This window comes from Heloderma suspectum, chromosome 4, assembly GCF_057233095.1.
Source record: "Heloderma suspectum isolate Gila_16-S chromosome 4, 16-S_ref, whole genome shotgun sequence".
NCBI lineage: Eukaryota > Metazoa > Chordata > Lepidosauria > Squamata > Helodermatidae > Heloderma > Heloderma suspectum.
This window is the reverse complement of record NC_139461.1, coordinates 311,883,907-311,902,148: the sequence shown is the minus strand read 5'-3', so window position 1 is coordinate 311,902,148 and position 18,242 is coordinate 311,883,907. Positions and strand designations below refer to the sequence as shown.

The window sequence follows — 18,242 nt, the reverse complement described above, 5'->3', positions numbered from 1 at the left end:
ATGGTGAACTAAATGGCGGATCCATGGTCTACCCTGGGTGGTCATTCTTATGATAGAAACAGGAAATACAAGTAGAGCCTCAGATGGCCTGAAGAAGGAAGATGTAGAGAGAGAGATAGGGAAAGAGGACAGACACTTGGAAATGGAGAGAGACAAGATGGTGGAACAGCGGCATAAGACAGGAAGAAAGATGAAGAGATAGTGTGCTCTCTAGGGGAAAGGATGTTGGGGCAAGAAGAGAGATAACATTTCTGAAAATTATGAAGGCGTGGAAAAAATAACACTCTTGTTCTTTAGATAAATGGAAATGCTTTGGGGTAGAGCTGGGGGGATGAAATATTTGTAGCATTTTCTTGATTATTAATACTAAGCTCAGTTGCAATATTTGCATACACAAATGATCTGCCAGGACATTACAAACAGGGTGTGAAAGGAAGTTGTGTTTGTACAGAGGCAACAGGGAAATTACTGGTGCAATTCTCTGTATGCACACTCAGAAGGAAGTCCCACTATGCTCAATGGGACTTGTTACCAGGTAAGTGTGTCTAGGATTGCAGGCAGACAATGGACTCCTATGCATGTTTACTTGGAAGCAAGCCCCACAATGTTCCACGGGACTTACTCCTTGATAAGTATGTTTAGGATTGCAGACTTAACAATCATACTCAAATCTAAAATATTCTTAAAACATCACAAGCCTCCATTTTTAATACGGTCTGTGGGTAAATGTAGTGATGGTTGAGAAAGCTAGGCAACAGTGTGCATTAGTGTCAAACAACAAAGAGCCTAGTGGCACGTTAAAGACTAACAGATTTTATTCTGGCATAAGCTTTCATCAACTATAGTCCAAAAAAGTTTATGACAGAATAAAATCCATTTGTCTTTAAGGTGCCACAAGGCTCTCTGCTGTTTTTGCTGCCACGGACTAACTCTGGACTACCTGCCCCTCTGGCACGAGTGTCACACGGTTCCGCGATCAGTGGCGGCTCCAGGCCTCCGAGGGCCCGTGGCCACGGCACCCCCGTGGGCCCCCTCCCTCGCCGAGTCTCCCTTCGCACTGCCACCTTCTCGAGCTGCCATTGCCCCTCCTCCTCTTTTCCCTGCTTGCCACTGCTGGCTTGCTTGACAAGCAGAGAGCCAGGGAGCCGGTAGGTAGCAGCGTCTCCTGCTCCTCCCCCTCACCACCACCATTGTCTGGGCCAGAGTAGGAGGCAGGTGAACAAGCAGGTGGTGAAAAGAAGGAGCAAGTCCGGGGGGCTCTTACCCATGGGCCCTTGCTGGGGAGTGGGCTCTCGGCGGCTGCCTGACCATGCCAACTCTTGGCGCCAGCCCTGCGATGATCAGGAAAAGACAAAAAGTAATCCCCCCTTAATTAATCACATCCTCCTCTGGTCATTTGGTCTGGCACCCATTGTCCTGGATCCCAGAGTGGGAGAGGGCAAAGCCATTTTTCTCTCCGCACCGGTTCCTGGGGAGCAACCAGAGGAGGGGGGCTGTTCTCCGATGACAAGGGTATGCTATTCCCAGTAGCAAGCACAGGGGAGGCTGGTGGCTCCGATGTCAGTGGGGTAATAGATCCCCTCTGGGTTTCTGTCAGAACCAGCCAGACCTCTAAAGGAGCTATCCATGTGCTGAACCCACTTTGGGATTAGGATGCAGCACCCTGGACAGCTCCTTTAGAGGTCTGACTGGCTCGGCCTGAAACCCCACCGCCCCATGACCTCGGAGCCTCCAGCCTCCACTGCACAGGCAGGGCGCAGAATCCCAGGGGCCCCACTCACCCTGCAATGGCTCGATGTAGTTCTGCTGCACCATGATGCTGAGCTGCAGCACCAGCTGGGGGGCGCTCTTGAGGAAGGTCTCCAGAAGCCGCAACATGCTGATGTCAGCACTCTCGAACATCATCCTCCAGTAGAAGTGGCGCCGGCGATGCTCCGACTGCCAGCGGCTCTGGAGACCCAGGTACAGGGTGCGCAGGTACCTGCACAACAGAGAGGGAGGACAGGCGGCAGGTGAGAAGCACGGAGGGGTGAGCGTGTGGTGCTGCTTGCTATTGGCCTGGCTACACCACACAGCGGTATAGCAACAAGGCACCGGGGATCCGATTGGGAACTCTGCAAAAGGACCAGAAGCCTTGTTCCTTGCTCTGCAGGGGGAGCTGCTGGCCTGAACTCTGGGGCAAAATGGCGCCATCACTACAGCTGGCCGGAAGCTGCACTGCAGCTTTCTTCCCAGCGAGGACCAGGCGACAAGAAGAGCCAATCTGGCCAGAGATAACTGCTGTCCTCGGCTGTCTTTTCGGGCTGAGCACAGTGTACCTGGATCCCCGCTCGATTTGCTGGCCTGCCTTCAAGCTTGGCTCCTGGAGTGCGTAGGCAGTGCTTCCGCTCTGCCATCTTGTCCGAATGATTATTAGTTATTATTTAAACAGCACCATCCATGTACACCGGGCTTCATGAACAACATCAAATCCCTGCCTTGAGGAGCTTACAATCTAAACGTCAGGAGAGGGAAAGACCACAGAGTGGAAAGGAAATGCAAAGGGAACGAGGGATGAAAGTGCACAAGTCCACTGACACATGCTGAGCCTTCACTTTGATTGGAGATAGAATCATGGGACGAGAGAGGGTCTTGTTGGCCATCTAGACTAAGCCCTTGCTCGAGTCAGGAAATCCAGAGTGACAGCTGTCAAGGGCTCCTTGGAGGTCTCTCTCTGTCTAAACCAGTAGCCAAGTCCAGACACAGACAAAGGAATTCCTTTCAAAGCTTTATTCTTCTTTTACAATTTAACAACTATACCGATTGCAACTAGATCTGAGCAGCACAGTACCTATGCCCTAAGTTGGAACAGTTGGTCCCCGTCTGAAAGGGAATTACTGGCAGACCCCTGAACTTAAGGACTAGGGAGAGTCCCTCCCCTTTTCCCTTGGAGCCTCTGGGCGCAGCCGTTGTTTGCGTGCCAACCTGGCACTTCGCCTCCTTTCCGCGCCCTTCATCTGGCACCGCTCTCTGCGTCTGCGTCGCACATCCACCAAGTCTGCTATCTGTGCTCGGTCACTCCCTGGACTGCTAACTAAACTAGGAATGCTGGTGGGAGGAATCTCCGTCAGCTGTTGGTCCTGGGAAAGAGGAGCGCGCTCCTCTCCCGGGAGCGACTGCTCTTCCTCAGAATCAGAACTACTCTGGGATTCTATGGGCTCAGTGTCCACCCTGACAACAGCATCCCCAACAGTGCTGCCCAGTCACTGCTTGGAGACTGCCGTCACCCCACTAGGTCATTGGGTTTCATTGTCAAAGTGCTCTTATCATCAAGAGGCGCCTCCTAATGTTCAACTGAAATCTACCCTCCTGTAGCCTTAGCCCATTAGATCTGCTTCTGGAGCAGCAGACAATGCATTTTCCCTCTTCTCTGCGATAGCCCTCCAGGTATTTGAAGAGTGCTATCATGTTCTCCCTCCGATGTCTCTTCTCCAGGCTAAACATGCCCAGTTCCTTCAACCTTTCCTCAAAGGACTTGTCATCCATTCCCCTGACTAGTTTCATCACCATCCTCTGGACCATTCCAGTTTGTCTGTATTATTGTTATGTTATGGGTCTGGGGTTGGTCTGAATGACCTTCCATTCTGTAAATCAGGCCAGCACGTGACCAGCATGTGCAGGGTGGTTAACAAGCCACCGTGGCTTATTAACTATCTTTGTGTTGTGCAAACCAGCCTAATGCCGCCTAAGAGGTGTCAAAAGACAGCTGATAGCCAGTACCATCTGGTGTGGCACTTCAACGGGATAGCGCGAGAAGGCTTAGGTCAGGCTTCCCTAACCTGGTGCCCTTGAGATGGGTTGGGCTGCCATTGGCCATGCTGGCTGGGAATGGTGGGACATTTTCCTCCCTCTCATAATACTAGAACGTGGGTATATCCTATGAAGCTGAATGGAGGGGAATTCAGGACAGATAAATGGAAGTATTTCTTCCCACAGCACATAGCTAAACTACTGAATTCACCAACACAGGATCTAGCAATGGCCTACCCTCTGGGAGGGAATTCCAGGTAGAAGGTGCAGCTGGAGAGAATGAATTAAGCCGTTCAAGAAAGAGGGAGACCTTCAGGTGTTTGAAGGTGATGGAGATAGAGGTGCAAAGGTAATGAGTATATTTGCATATGTTTATTAGCTCTTCATCTATATTATGCTTTAAAAACACACACTGACAAAATCACCCCTCCCACTTTTCCACCAAGGTGACATGCAAACACACTAAGACCAGTTAAAGCTGCCAAAATCTTGAAATCAGAGTACACAAACCCAGTTTAGAGTCAAGCAACAGCACACAGAAATCCATGTTCATGGGCCAGGTGGAACAAGTGGACTTATAGGCACAATTTCTCTCCAAATCAATCAGGATGGGACAAGGTAAGCTACTTTTTTATTATTACATTTCTATCCTGCCTTCCCCCCCCTCTTAACAAGGAACCCAAGGCGGCTCATGGAGTCCTCCTCTTGCTTTCATATCATCTCCACAATAGCCCCGTGCGGCAGGTTGGGCTGAGAGTTGGTGTCTGGCCCAAAGTCACCCAGTGATCTTTGTGGCTGAGTGGGGTCTAGAACCCAGATCTCTCGAGTCCCAGTCCAACACTCCAACCACTACACCACACTGGGTTTCAATATAATGAGCCATATAGAGGACTGAGAAATAAATACAGAAATAAATCCATACATCAAGTAAGACAAAAATAATCTTTAAAAAACCCAACAACTTCAAGGCCTAGCTCATCAGTTGTGAGTAAATTTAAATCCCATTTCATAAGTTATTGTTTTCAATGGAACATGGAGTGGAATCCTATGAATATTTACTCAGCATTGTTCACTCATTTCAATGAGACTTGCTCCTGAGTAGAGGGGCCATGTGAAAAAGAGGGCAGGGCCACTGCACTTTTAATAGTTGTGTAGAACAGGGAATTTCAGCAGGTACAGTTTGCGTGACCAGCTACACTAGCTGAAATTTGCTCTTCTACACAACTATTAAAGCTGTATCAGTCTTGGCCTCTTTTAACCTGGCCATCCTACTGAGTACGTGTGCATACAACTGAAGCCTTAGGGTGGATGAATATAGAAAGTGGTTGAGAAGATAAAGTCCACGGCAAATTGTCCATAGCATGTGCTCCACAAGAGACATAATTGTTCATACTGAATGTCAGGAGCGCCCTGGCAGCCTCTTTCAGTAGACTCCAATAGCCAACTCAAGACACAGATGAAAGGATTCTTTTCAAAGCTTTAATCCTTTTGCAACTTAATGACTATTTCAGATGCTAATCACCAGCGACTAAGCAAGGAACAGCAGAGTGGCCTAAGCTTCGAATAGGCAGTTGATCCCCATTTAAAAGAGAGTCACTTGAAGACCTAGAACTTATGGGCTAGGGAGAGATCCTCCCTCTTTCCCTTGGGTCCATGGGAGGTGGCTGTTGCTTGCGCGCCAAATGGGCGCTACGCCTCCTTTCCACGCCCTCCATCGCTCGTTGCTCTCTGCGTCTGCGTCAAGCATCTAGCAAGCCTCGTTCCCGCACTTTCTCACTTCTAGGATCGCTATCTATCTCAGGAATGCCGGCAGGAGGAATCTCTGCCAGCTGCTCTGCCTGTGAGGGATGAGCTGGCTCCTCTCCCACGGATTGCTGTTCCTCCTCAGAATCAGAACTGCTCTGGGGCTCTATGGGCTCAGTTTCCACCCTGACACTGAACTACATCACCAACTTTACCTCAATGCAAACCTTAACACAGTTAACCTCATCAGTTCGCTTGCCTTTTCTTTCATTGGGAGTGAAGCAGAAATAGCTTGGACAGAAGGCACCACAAAGGCAGAGGCAGGAGCCTAGCAGCATCAGGGCCAGCCCTATAATGAAGTAGGGTGAGCTGCCTGCATCAGGCAGTGGCATTGGAGGAGTGGCAAATTGTGCTGCTTCCCTCCGCTGCCGCCACCAGGACAGGATGCTGCTGGTCTGCATCCTCCAGTAGATGCACTGGAGAACCATGCCAGCCACTCTCTTGCTGTGGCACTTACCACAGTGAGAAAACAGCTGGCGGGGCTCTCTGGAGCAGCTGCCTACCCTCTCTGTCCCTCATCACATTTTCATCTTGGCTGCCACCACGTGGAGAGCCATGGCCAGAAGAAGCAGCCTCAGGGCTCTCACAAGGTCTGGCCAGATGAAGTCTCATGAAAGTCTCGCCGCTGGAGGCACCAGCATGGTGGTGGCAGTGGTGAAGGGAAGGGGGGGACCCATGACGAGGGGATGTGCTGTGGTGGTGATGGGAAGGAGCGCGCTGCGTGGGCTAAATGGCACAATCAGCTGGAAAGATGGATAGAGGAAGTTGGCCTACTCCTTCAGCCTTCCCCAGCCCATTGCCCTCCAGGTGGGTTGGGCTGCCACTCCCATCCATTGGAGGCTGGGGGCTCCAATGTCAGTGGGGCAGTGGGTCCGCTCCGAGTTTCAGTCAGAACCCTTCAGAATTCTAAAGGAGCTATCCAAGCTTGGTTAGCTCCTTTAGAATTCTGATGGGTTCTGACTGAAACCCAGAGCAGATTCACCGTCCCACTGACATCGGATCCACCGGCCTCCACTGCTCCCATCATTCCGAGCAGCTGGAACCAGGGTTCACAGGGATGCAGTGCCAGCACTTTTTGATTGGCAGGGATGCTGCCATCCTTGGCCACCCCCCTCAGAATTCCCTCTTCCCCCTGAGTTCAGCTGCAGTCATCATAGGAGCTGGGCCTGGGGGATGAATGCTCTCAGCAACAATATGTAGTTGTGAGCCACCCCTGTTGTAATGCCAAGTCTTTTGGGGCGGCCTGGTCTTGAACAGGCCATTAAGACTGGTGCGCTTTACAAAAGGCCAGCTCCTAGTGGAGAGGAGAACTGCTCTGCTGATCTGGATCAATCCAGCTGCCTGCATTTTTGGCCTCTCCTGGGGGGCATGAGGCGGGGGCTGTCACGGTGAGCGCTGGCGCTTCCAAAAGTAGCACTACACCACTGGGTTTGAACCCGGGACCTTTTCCGTGCAAAGCCATGTGGTCTACTACTGAGGTGCAAGTCCTTTTCCACAGCCCATCTTTATTTCAACGGGTCTCTGGTCGAGGAGAGAGCTCCCTGTGGCTTTCCAAACAGTGACGGCAAATACGGTGAGCTGCTGGCAGGATTGCTGCTCTTTCCCAGTAGGACTTCTGCGCCTTCAGCAATTGCAGAACAGGCAGGACATCAATAAGTAAAAGTGTCTTCTCCACTGCTGCATCCCCATGCTTGGAAAAGGATCATATTTTGAAAAACGCAGAAGTGGTGCCAGAAAAGAAAGACATTTTAGAAGTGGCAACCCTGATGTGTTACCAAAGCTGGAGAAAGTCCCACTGGCTTCTGCCCATTGGTCATTCTGTATTTCCTGTGTGCTGCTCTCTCCTGTCCTCCAGGGGCACTCATTTCTTGCAACTGAATGCTCCCTGGACTAGGGATGGCGGAGAAATCCGCCACGGACTCCAGTGAGGCCAGATTCTTTAGAATCTGCCCTGGTCTGTGGCCGCGAATGGCTGCTCTGGTCTGCGTCCACCATTTGCCTCCCTACTTTAGCCGTGATAGGCTACGTAAATATATACGTAGCCAATCACGGCTAATGCAGGGACGCAAATGGCGGACGCTATGCCGGATGCCATTTGCGGCCGCAGCCCGGCAGCCAGGGCAGGATTCCGGGGGGAGGGATGGATTGCCTCCCCACCCCAGAGGACGTCCGGACTGGAACGAGGTAAGTAATCCGCCATCCTACCCTGGACCCTGGCACCAATCACAGGTGGGATGCAGAACTGCAGAGGAAGGGGGGAAATGATTTCTGGAGCATACTTGGCTGCACTGCTCTCTACATCAGAATGAAGCCACAAATGCCCATCAAGATACTGGAGGAGTGCGGGGGGGGGGGCATTTTGCTAGGCTGCGGGTGCAGTTCAGTGCACTGATCCAATGTGCCATAGAAGAAGGCAGGGACAGCTGGTCTTCCTGAGCCACATGGAGTTGAAGCACTGAACTCACAGGGTTGGATGATGAAAGGATAGTTGGCTTCTGTTACAGAGCACTGTGTAGACCATCTGCCAGTCAATCTGCAGTTAGTGTAGGTGTTCAGGGAGATGCAGCTCTGATTTTTCCCAAAAAAAGAAAAGAAGCCCTATCCTTTTGCTTCTTACAAATATAGGCTCCCTTCTCCACCTCCACCAGGTCAGGGCTGTTACGTTTATCCTACCTGCTCCCCCCGCCCCCATCTCTGCAAGCCACTCTGCCCTGGAGCAAGTACAACACCCTGCATGGCCAGGGTCTGGAGGAGTTGTAGTCCAACAGATCCAGGTTGGAAGCACCAGGTTGGTGGACAGCACCAAGTTGGAAGAAGGCTGGGCTAGAGTTTCTTGACCAGTTCTGCTCCACTCTCTAGGAACAGCACATTGCTTCGCCTGCAGCGTGTCAGAGGCCACTGCTTGGGGCTGGAGAATTCTAGTGAACTCCATGTCATGTATCTGGCGAAGCTCTTGCCTATGAACCTTGGGACACAGTTACAGCGCAATATGACATTTTCCTCCCTCTCTCATCATACTAGAACCCAGCAGGGTCCTCCCATGAAGCTGATTGGTGGGAGACTCGGGACAGAGAAAAGGAAGGGCTTCTTCACACAGCGCAGAGTCAAACTGTGGAATTCGCTACCACGGGAAGTAGTGGTGGCCGCCAATTTGGATGGCCTTAAAAGGGGGCTGGACAAATTCATGGAAAATATCAAAGCCTTCTACTCCTGATGGCTATAGGCTGCTTTCTGTATCAAGGGCAGTATGCCTAGAATTATAGAATAGTAGGGCTGGAAGGGGCCTACAAGGCCATCGAGTCCAACTCTTGCTCAATGCAGGAATCCAAGTCAGAGCATCTCCGGCAGATGGCTGTCCAGCCTCGTCTTGAACGCCTCCAGTATGGGACAGCCCACCACCTCCCTGGGTCATTGGTTCCATTGTTGCATTGCTCTAACAATCAGGACGTTTTTCCTGATGTTCAGCCAGAATCTGGCTTTCTGTAACTTGAGCCCATTATTCTGTGTCCTGCACACTGGGATGATGGAGAAGAGATCCTGGCCTTCCTCTCTGTGACAACCTTTCAAGTACTTGAAGAGCGCTATCCTATCTCCCCTCAGTCTTCTCTTCTCAAGGCTAAACACACCCAGTTCTTTCAGTCATTCCTCATAGGGCTTGGTTTCCAGTCCCCTGATCATCTTTGTTGCCCTCCTCTGAACCCTCTCCAGTTTGTCTGCATCCTTCTTAAAGTGTGGTGCCCAGAACTGGACACAGTACTCCAGATGAGGCCTAACTAGTGCTGAGTAGTGGGGAACGCCTCCCTTGAGGAGGGAGTGATGCCATCAGCCCTCAAGGAGGCAGTGATAAGACCGCTCTTAAAGAAGCCCTCCTTGGATCCTCAAGTTTTGAACAACTTTCGCCCAGTCTCAAATCTGCCATTTTTGGGCAAGGTGATTGAGCGGGTGGTGGCGATGCAGTTGAAGGCACACTTGGAAGAAGGTGATTATCTAGGCCCATTTCAGTCAGGCTTCAGGCTTGGGCATGGGACAGAAACGGCCTTCGTTGCCTTGGTAGATGATATGAGGAGGGCTCTGGATAGGGGTGAATGCTCCTTCCTTGTTCTCCTTGACCTCTCAGCGGCTTTTGATACCGTTGACCATGGTATCCTCCTGGACCGCCTGGAGGGGTAGGGCATTGGAGACACCGTATTGCAGTGGTTCCAGTGCTTCCTCTGTGGCAAGTACCAGAGGGTGGCACTGGGAGAGGAGGTTTCGGACCCGTGGCCACTCACTTGTGGGGTGCCGCAGGGTTCCATCCTCTCCCCGATGCTATTTAATATCTATGTGAAGCCGCTGGGGGCTATCATCAGGAGGTTTGGGGTGCGGTGTCATCAATATGCGGATGACACGCAGCTCTACCTCTTGTTCAAATCTTCACCAAGGTTGGCCGTAGAATCCCTGTCCAAATGTCTGGAGATGGTGAGTGGATGGATGGGGAGGAATAAGCTGAAGCTGAACCCTGACAAGACTGAGGTACTTTTGGTGGGAGACAAGAGGAGGCTGGGGGATATTGACCTGGTGTTGAATGGGGTACAGCTACCCTTGAAAGACCAGGTCCGCAGCCTGGGGATCATTTTAGACTCCCAGCGGTCCATGGAAGCTCAGGTGTCAGCTGTGAGCTGGACAGCACTGTATCAACTCCATCTGATACGGTGGCTGCACCCCTTCCTTCCCGACCATCTGCTCCCATCGGTAGTACATGCCCTGGTCTCCTCTCGTTTAGACTACTGTAATGCGCTCTACGTAGGGTTACCTTTGAAGACGGTTCGGAAGCTACAGCTGGTACAGAACGTGGCGGCTCGCCTGATTAAAGGCAGCCGCCGGCGAGATCACATCACTCCAGTGCTGAAGGAGTTGCACTGGTTACCAGTTGTTTTCCGGGCCAAATTCAAGGTGTTGGTTTTGACCTTTAAAACCCTATATGGTTCCGGCCCAGCCTATCTCAAGGAGCGCCTCCAGCAGCACCAGACAGGTGCTTAACAAGATCAGCCTCGGATGGCCTTCTCTCTGTCCCATCAGCCAGGACAGCTAGACTGGTGGGGACGAGGGAGAGGGCCTTTTCTGTGGTGGCCCCCACTCTGTGGAACTCCCTCCCTAGGGAACTCCGCCATGCCCCCTCTTTAATGAGCTTCCGTCGTGCATTAAAAACGTGGTTGTTCAGGCAGGCATTTGGGGTGGGTTAGGGTATTTTAGAAAATGTTTTTACTGTAGAATTTTATTGTTTTAAACTGTTTTATTATATGTTGTATATCGCCCAGAGTGGCTGGGTGACCAGCCAGATGGGCGATTAATAAATTTAATAATAATAATAATAACAACAACAACAACAACTAGTACTTCCCGGGGTTTGGAAGCTATACTTCTATTAATGCAGCCCAAAATAGCATTTGCCTTTTTTGCAGCCACATCACATTGTTGGCTCATATTCAGCTTGTGATCTACAACAGTTCCAAGATCCTTCTCGCTTGTAATGTTGTTGAGCCACGTATCCCCCATCTTATAACTGTGCATTTGGTTTCTTTTTCCTAGGTGCAGAACTTGGCATTTATCCCTATTAAATGTCATTCTGTTGTTTTCTGCCCAGCGCTCCAGCCTCTCAAGATCACTTTGAATTTTGTTTCTGTCTTCCAAAGTATTAGCTATCCCGCCCAATTTTGTGTCATCTGCAAATTTGATCAGCATTCCCTGCACCTCCTCCTCCAAGTCATTAATTAAAATGTTGAAGAGCACTGGGCCCAGGACTGAGCCCTGCGGTACCCCTCTTGTTACCTCTCCCCAGTTGGAGAAGATCCCATTCATAAGCAGTCTTTGAGTCCGATTCTGTAGCCAACTGTGGATCCACCGGATCATTGTTTCATCTAGCCCACTTTGAGCTAGTTTGCTCATCAGGATATCATGGGGCACTTTGTTGAAAGCTTTGCTGAAGTCGAGGTGTATGATGTCTACAGCATTCCCACGGTCTACAAGGGAGGTTACTTGATCAAAAAATGAGATCAGATTCGTCTGGTAGGATTCGTTTTTGACAAATCCATGTTGGCTTCGAGTAATCACTGTATTGTTGTCAAGGTGCTTCCAGATGGATTGCTTTATCATCTGCTCCAGAATTTTCCCAGGGATTGATGTCAGACTGACTGGTCTGTAGTTCCCAGGTTCCTCCTTTTTACCCTTTTTGAAGACAGGGACAACATGAGCCTTCCTCCAGTCATCCGGCACTTCCCCCGTCCTCCATGATTTCTCAAAGAGAATAGACAGCGGTTCTGAGAGTTCTTCTGCCAGTTCCTGTATTACTCTAGGAGGCAGTCCATCTGGCCCTGGAGATTTGAACTCATTCAAAGTCATTAGGTGTTCGATGACCTTTGTCCTTGGCCTATGTACACCAGCTGCTGGGGAACACGGGCGGGAGAGCGCTGTTGCACTCATATCCTGCTTGTGGGGTTCCCACAGGCAGCTGGCTGGCCACTGTGTGAACAGAACGCTGGACTAGATGAAGCACCGGTCTGATTCAGCGTGGCTCTTCTCATGTTCTGAATCCTATGCACGTCTGCTTAGAAGCAAGTGTCACTTAGCTCAATGAGACTTGCTCCCAGGTAAGAGGGTGTAGGGTTGCTGCCTAAAGCTGGGTGAGTACATCTCATTTAACCCAAAGGGACTTACTTCTAAGCAGACATACTATCATGGCACCGTTAGTCCCTTAAGGCTGTTTCAGCCATTACCCAGCTGCAATCCTGGCTTTGATGCTGAGCTCAGTCAACCTTGGCTCCCTGTTAGGCTACCTATTCCATAACCATGTTTGCAAACACATATTTGGTGTGTACGTATGTTACATTTTTAGGTATACACATAAAACAGTTGCATACGTCAGAGAAGAACCTAAGATGATGCGTACCTTGTCATACCAGACTACCCCAGACCAGGACAACTGTCGCAAGATGGGGTAACGGCCACTAATTTACCTGACTTTGGTTAGACAAATACATGGAGCAGAACTCTGCCAATGGCCATTAGATAGGATAGCTAATGGAATGTCCATGTTCAGACAGAATATACCTCTGATGCTGTGGACTAACAGGGAAAGGGCATCTCCTTCATGCCTTGCTCATGAGTTTCCACAGGCAGCTGGATGGCTATATGTGTATTGTATAGGTAGCCTATCAGGGAACCAAGGATCTCATCCAGCGAGGCCATTCTTAATGTAAAAAAAGAAAAGAAAAAAAAACACAAATCAGAATTCTGTGCCAGTATGAAAGATGAAAGGAGACTAGGAGAAAACGGAGTGACATAAGCAGGTTTCCTAAATTTTAACGCTGGACATACAAGGGAATTTTTTTTACATGGAAAAAAAAAGTTAACAAAAGCAGGCTCCAAATCATCATTTGGTCCACATTTGGCTAGAGAACCGGACTCAAAGAGTGCTTAACAATGGGATCTTCTCCAACTGGGGAGAGGTAACGAGCGGGGTACTGCGGGGCTCAGTCCTGGGCTCAGTGGTCGTCAACATTTTTATGAATGACTTGGAGGAGGAGGTGCAGGGAATGCTGATAAAATTTGCAGATGACACAGAATTGGGTGGAATAGCGAATACCTTGGAAGACAGAAAGAAATTCAAAGTGATCTTGACAGACTGGGCAGAAAACAACAGAATGAAATGTAATAAGGATAAATGCCACGTTCTGCACCTAGGAAAAAGAAACCAAATGCACAGGTACAAGATGGGTGATACTTGGCTCAACAACACTACAGGCAGGAAGGATCTTGGAATTGTTGTCAATCACAAGCGGAATATGAGCCAACAAAGTGATGTGGCTGCAAAAAAGGCCAATACTATTTTGGGCTGCATTAATAGAAGTATAGCTTCCAAATCCCAGGAAGTACTAGTTCCCCTCTACTCAGCACTGGTTAGGCCTCATCTGGAGTACTGTGTCCAGTTCTGGGCACCACACTTTTAAGAAGGATGCAGACAAACTGGAGAGGGTTCAGAGGAAGGCTACAAAGATGATCAGGGGACTGGAAACCAAGCCCTATGAGGAGAGACTGAAAGAACTGGGCGTGTTTAGCCTTGAGAACAGAAGACTGAGGGGAGATATGATAGTGCTCTTCAAGGACTTGAAAGGTTGCCACAGAGAGGAAGGCCAGGAACTCTTCTCCATCATCCCAGAGTGCAGGACATGCAATAATGGGCTCAAGTTGCAGGAAGCCAGATGCCGGCTGAACATCAGGAAAAACGTCCTGACTGTTAGAGCAATACGACAGTGGAACCCATTCCCTAGGGAGGTGGTGGGCTCTCCCACGCTGGAGGCGTTCAAGACGAGGCTGGACAGCCACCTGTCAGGGATGCTCTGACTGGGATTCCTGCGTTGAGCAGGGTGTTGGACTTGAGTGTCTTGTAGGCCCCTTCCAACCCTGCTATTCTATGATTCTATGAAAGCGTTTGGGGAGATTTTGTTGCCACTAATGTCTAGATCTGAGTTTTCCTTGCCTCTTATTCTTACAGACGTTCTGCAGTGAAGGGATGATTAGCCACTGTTGCTTCACTGGTTTAGCAGGATTCCCAGCTCCCTAATCCTTGCCCCCAAACATTGAAACCAAGGTCCTTTCCATTCACCCCACTGCCATTTGTTCCATATTGTGCTTTCCTAGGTATGCTGGGGGGAAAAACCTGACCCAAGGTGACCCAAGCCAGCACAAGGCCATTTCAACGGGGCAGTGTGTTGTGGCTAGAAGTCTCCGTTAGGTCCCTCGAGGCCTGGGCAATCCCAGCTCAAGTGTCACACTTGCTCTCTCTCCTGGACAGCCACGGAGCTCCTGGAAAACGGTGGCTGTTGAATTATTCAGTTGATGGCAAAAATTCTCTGGCCAAAAAAAGGAGGGATGTGTACAAGCTAGGTCTTGAAGTGAACATGGCTCTGACAAGGCAATTAAGGCTGCAATCCTGAGCACGCTTACTCAGGGGTTAGTTCCATTTGAATAAAGGGGGCTCCCTTCCAAGGTCACGATTAGGGTGCCTGCGCAATCCTTCGGTTGGAGGTCTGCAAGGAAGGAATGCACAAAAAGGAAAAAGGGGGCAAAGCGTGGAGGGTGGGGGCAGGGGAGTGATGGCGATGAACCTGTTGGCTGATCCCAGGGTGTGGTCTGAAGCGGGTGAAGACCTCAGGCAAGTGATACAGCAGCTATGCTGAAGCTACGTAGATCTGGGTCTGGTCACCGCCTGAATGGGAGACCACTGAGAACCCAAATATGCTGCCTTGAGATGGCAGAAAGGCAGGATATAAATGGGGTGGTTATCAAGGAGTGGAAAAGCTTCCACCTGCTCATTTCTGACAAAACTAGTCACTGACCAGGGGTGGCTTAAGGTGCCTTGGTAGACCGTAGAGCCACCTTCCCCAACCTGGTGCCCTCTGGAGGTGTTGGACTACAACTCCCATCGTTCCCAACCAGCTGGCGCCAAGGGTTTGCATGGACGCAGCTCAGGGACATTGATGACATCTGCCAAGGGCCATGTTCACTGGGGATGGTAGGAATTGTAGTCCAACACATTTGGAGCACACCAGGTCCACATGGAGCCCAAATGGCTCCATGTCCATTGCAGGTGGGAAGACCTGCAGTGCCCAAAAAACAAGGTGTCAGGATCAAGCCAGCTTGGGAGTCGTATCTTCTGACCTGGGGGCTTTGGTCTTGACCCAGATGTATAGGGACTGGCTGCAGGCAACTGGTGGTAACGGAAAGATACTCTGTACATGCTCAGATATATTCTAATTTTTATTATTACTCCTCATGTTCCAGAGTGAATTCAGGAACTCTCAACTGAAGTCACACCATAACAGCATGAATAGGTTATACAGAGGCTACAGAGCTGGGTTTGGGAGACCTGGGTTCAAGTCCCGGTTCTGTCACGGTCCCCTCTGTGCTCCATCCCTACAGTGGGCACACAAGTGATGGACCTCATGGGATGCTCTTGTGAGGGCAAATACGAGAGAGGTTATAAAGCTCTTTGCAAAGTACAGGTGTCATGTAAGTAGAGTGGAGTGAATCCCACTGCTGCAAGGCCACTGTGCGAGAGATGGATATGCTGTAGACTTCAACAGTTTGGGAGCCTAAGCTTTTGTTTCATTTCATTTTTTAAAAATGAACACGTTTCTAGCTCTCGTGGCAGTGAAGATAAGATTGAAAAGATGTGACTGATGCCTGATGGAATCTCTGGCGCCAAAAGGGGCAGAGCTGCACTCCCAGCCGTTACTGAAGGGTGCCTTGCCTTGCTCCTTGCTGCCCTCCCACCAGAATAAATTGTTCTGAGTGCCTTCTTACCACCCTTGGCACCCGTGTCTCTTGCTCCTCACCCTCTTTCTCGTCACTGCCGCAACTTGCTTGCTTCAGGCAGAGAGCCAGGGAGCCAGGAGGCCGGGGCCTCTGCTCCTCCCCCTCCCCACCACCACCGCCTGGGCCAGAGAGAGAGGCAGGCGAACAAGCAGGCTGCAGCAGTGAAGAGGAGGCCCTTGTCCAGGTGGCTCTTGTCAGTGGGCCCCTATTGGGGTGTGGGCCCTTGGCAGGTGCCCGACCATGCCTGCCCTTGATGCCAGCCCTGCATACGCACGTGTGCGCGTGTGTGTCTCATACACTGCACGCCTCCTCCTCACACACCACCCTTCACAATTCCCCCATTTCTAGCCTTACTCACACATTGTGAAGTGTATATTTTCAGCAAGAGGATCTTGCGCTGTAAAAAGAAAACGTGACATTTCCCAGGTGCAGGATCCTGTGCCCCAAACCAAACCCCACACTTCTGCAGTGCAATTGCGGAACACACACAGGCACACCTGGCTGTAATAACTGCCGAGAGGTCTTTGATTCTGGCCCCCCTCCGCTCTATCAAAACCAATTCCCGTCTTTGTGAAAAGAGGAGAGATGATGACTGGGAAAAGAGAAGGATTGAGCAAGAGGTAGAGGGGCCATAAAGCTCCCTCCTGACCTAGTAAAGCTGTCACCCAAACGGATAGCTTTTATATCGGATCCATAAAATGCTGCCGGTCGACTCCATTAGCCACCGAGGGCCAGGAGAAAACCTGATTCCAGCACTTTCCGCCGATACATCAGCTCTAAAGAGGGGTGGAGGAGGGGAAGCAGACGGCGGCTTGTCCCCATGCAGAGACAGCAGGGACCCACCACCTTTCCACTCAGCCCTCGACACCACCGCGTTGGATGCTCTGGGCAACAGTCAGCAAAGTTCATTTTCTTGTCTGCCACCGTAAGTCATGGCTCCTTGGCGAATATGACTCAGGAGATTGCTCCCCCTGGCCCGGCATGCTTGATGGAAGGCTTCAATGGAGACAGAACAGTGCCTTGAGCCGGAGAGTTTTGTTGGGGGGGGGATTGCCCAGGGACCCACACGTAGCAGCTGTGGGGGGTTGCTTACGCCATCCATCACTGCTGAGCAGTGGAAGAGGCTGCCTGGCCCAAACAGCCACATGCCATCAGTTGGGCTCCCTGTTCCTGCCTGACAAGGATCATCTTTTCTTTTTAAACACCACCTTCTTATTCAAACGTGTCTTTTTTTATAGTAAGGCAAGTTATCACGGTGTGCTTTTCAGATAATCCTCCCCATTTTCCTGTTCTTGTTCTATGAAACCTGGTGTAATTTCACCAGGATATATTTAGAGAGAAATTAAAAATAAAAATAAGAGGGGGCAGGGTGGATGGGAGACCAATGGGAAAGGAGGGGGAGAAGGGAGGGGCGGTGTCTTCCGAAACACTCAAGAAAAGGGGCCAGTCTCTTCACTAAAAAAAATGTATGTTCCCTCGTTGTGATTTGACTTGGCAGAGGAGCGCAGAGAGGGAGGCAGTCGTCCTTTCCCTCCCCGTTGTGTGCCTTTTCATGTAAAGCCGGCCTGGGGTCCCAATCCAGCACTCCTGGGTCCTCCACATGGCCACGACCCCTTCCCTTGGCCCCACCCCTTCCCCCTGAATGCCAGTCGTTTGGCAATTTCCCAGCTTTTGCGCATTTCCCCATTCTAAAAGACTGAACTGCCTCTCCTAAGATTTTGGAGGCTTAGAGTTACTGGCAGCCAGCGCTTTAAGCTAAAATATGCTATTTGGCCCCACCCCTTTTGCCTTTGGCCACACCTACTTTTGCCTTCAGCCGCACCCACCACTGGAATGTGGTCCTGGAGAGTTTCCCCAGAATTGAATTCAGCCCTCAGGCTGAAAGAGGTTTGACACTCCTGATGTAAAGAGCAGACCCCCCGCCCCTTGGCATGTGAACAGGGCAACAGGTGGTACAGGCATTAGTAACCCAAGACTGGATTACTGCAATGCGCTCTATGTGGGGCTGACCTTGAGGCTGGTCTGGAAGCTGGAGCTAGTGCAGAATGCAGCAGCTCGGCTGTTGTTGGGAGCTGCCCCTTTTCAGCGTGTAACTCCTCTGCTGAGGGAATGGCACTGGCTGCCTATCTGCTACTGGGCCAGGTTTAAGGTTTTAGTACTAGTGTACAAAGCCCTAAACAACTTGGGACCAGGATAACTGAGAGAGCACCTCCTCCTTTACCAACCTGCCCAGTCACCGAGGTCATTGGAGGGTTTGCTCCTGGTGGTTCCACACGGACTTATGGCCCAGTTGGAGT

The 18,242-nt window shown here is 50.6% G+C and overlaps 1 protein-coding gene across 1 annotated transcript in view; it reads right to left on the bottom strand.

Moving 5' to 3' along the window:
- XKR7 (XK related 7) overlaps window positions 1-18,242 on the bottom strand; it is a 65,596-nt gene that overhangs the window by 13,035 nt on the left and 34,319 nt on the right. Inside the window, exon 2 of the mRNA XM_084854553.1 lies at window positions 1,782-1,981. Coding sequence (XP_084710679.1) covers window positions 1,782-1,981 — 200 coding nt within the window. The remainder of the gene's footprint in view (window positions 1-1,781; window positions 1,982-18,242) is intronic.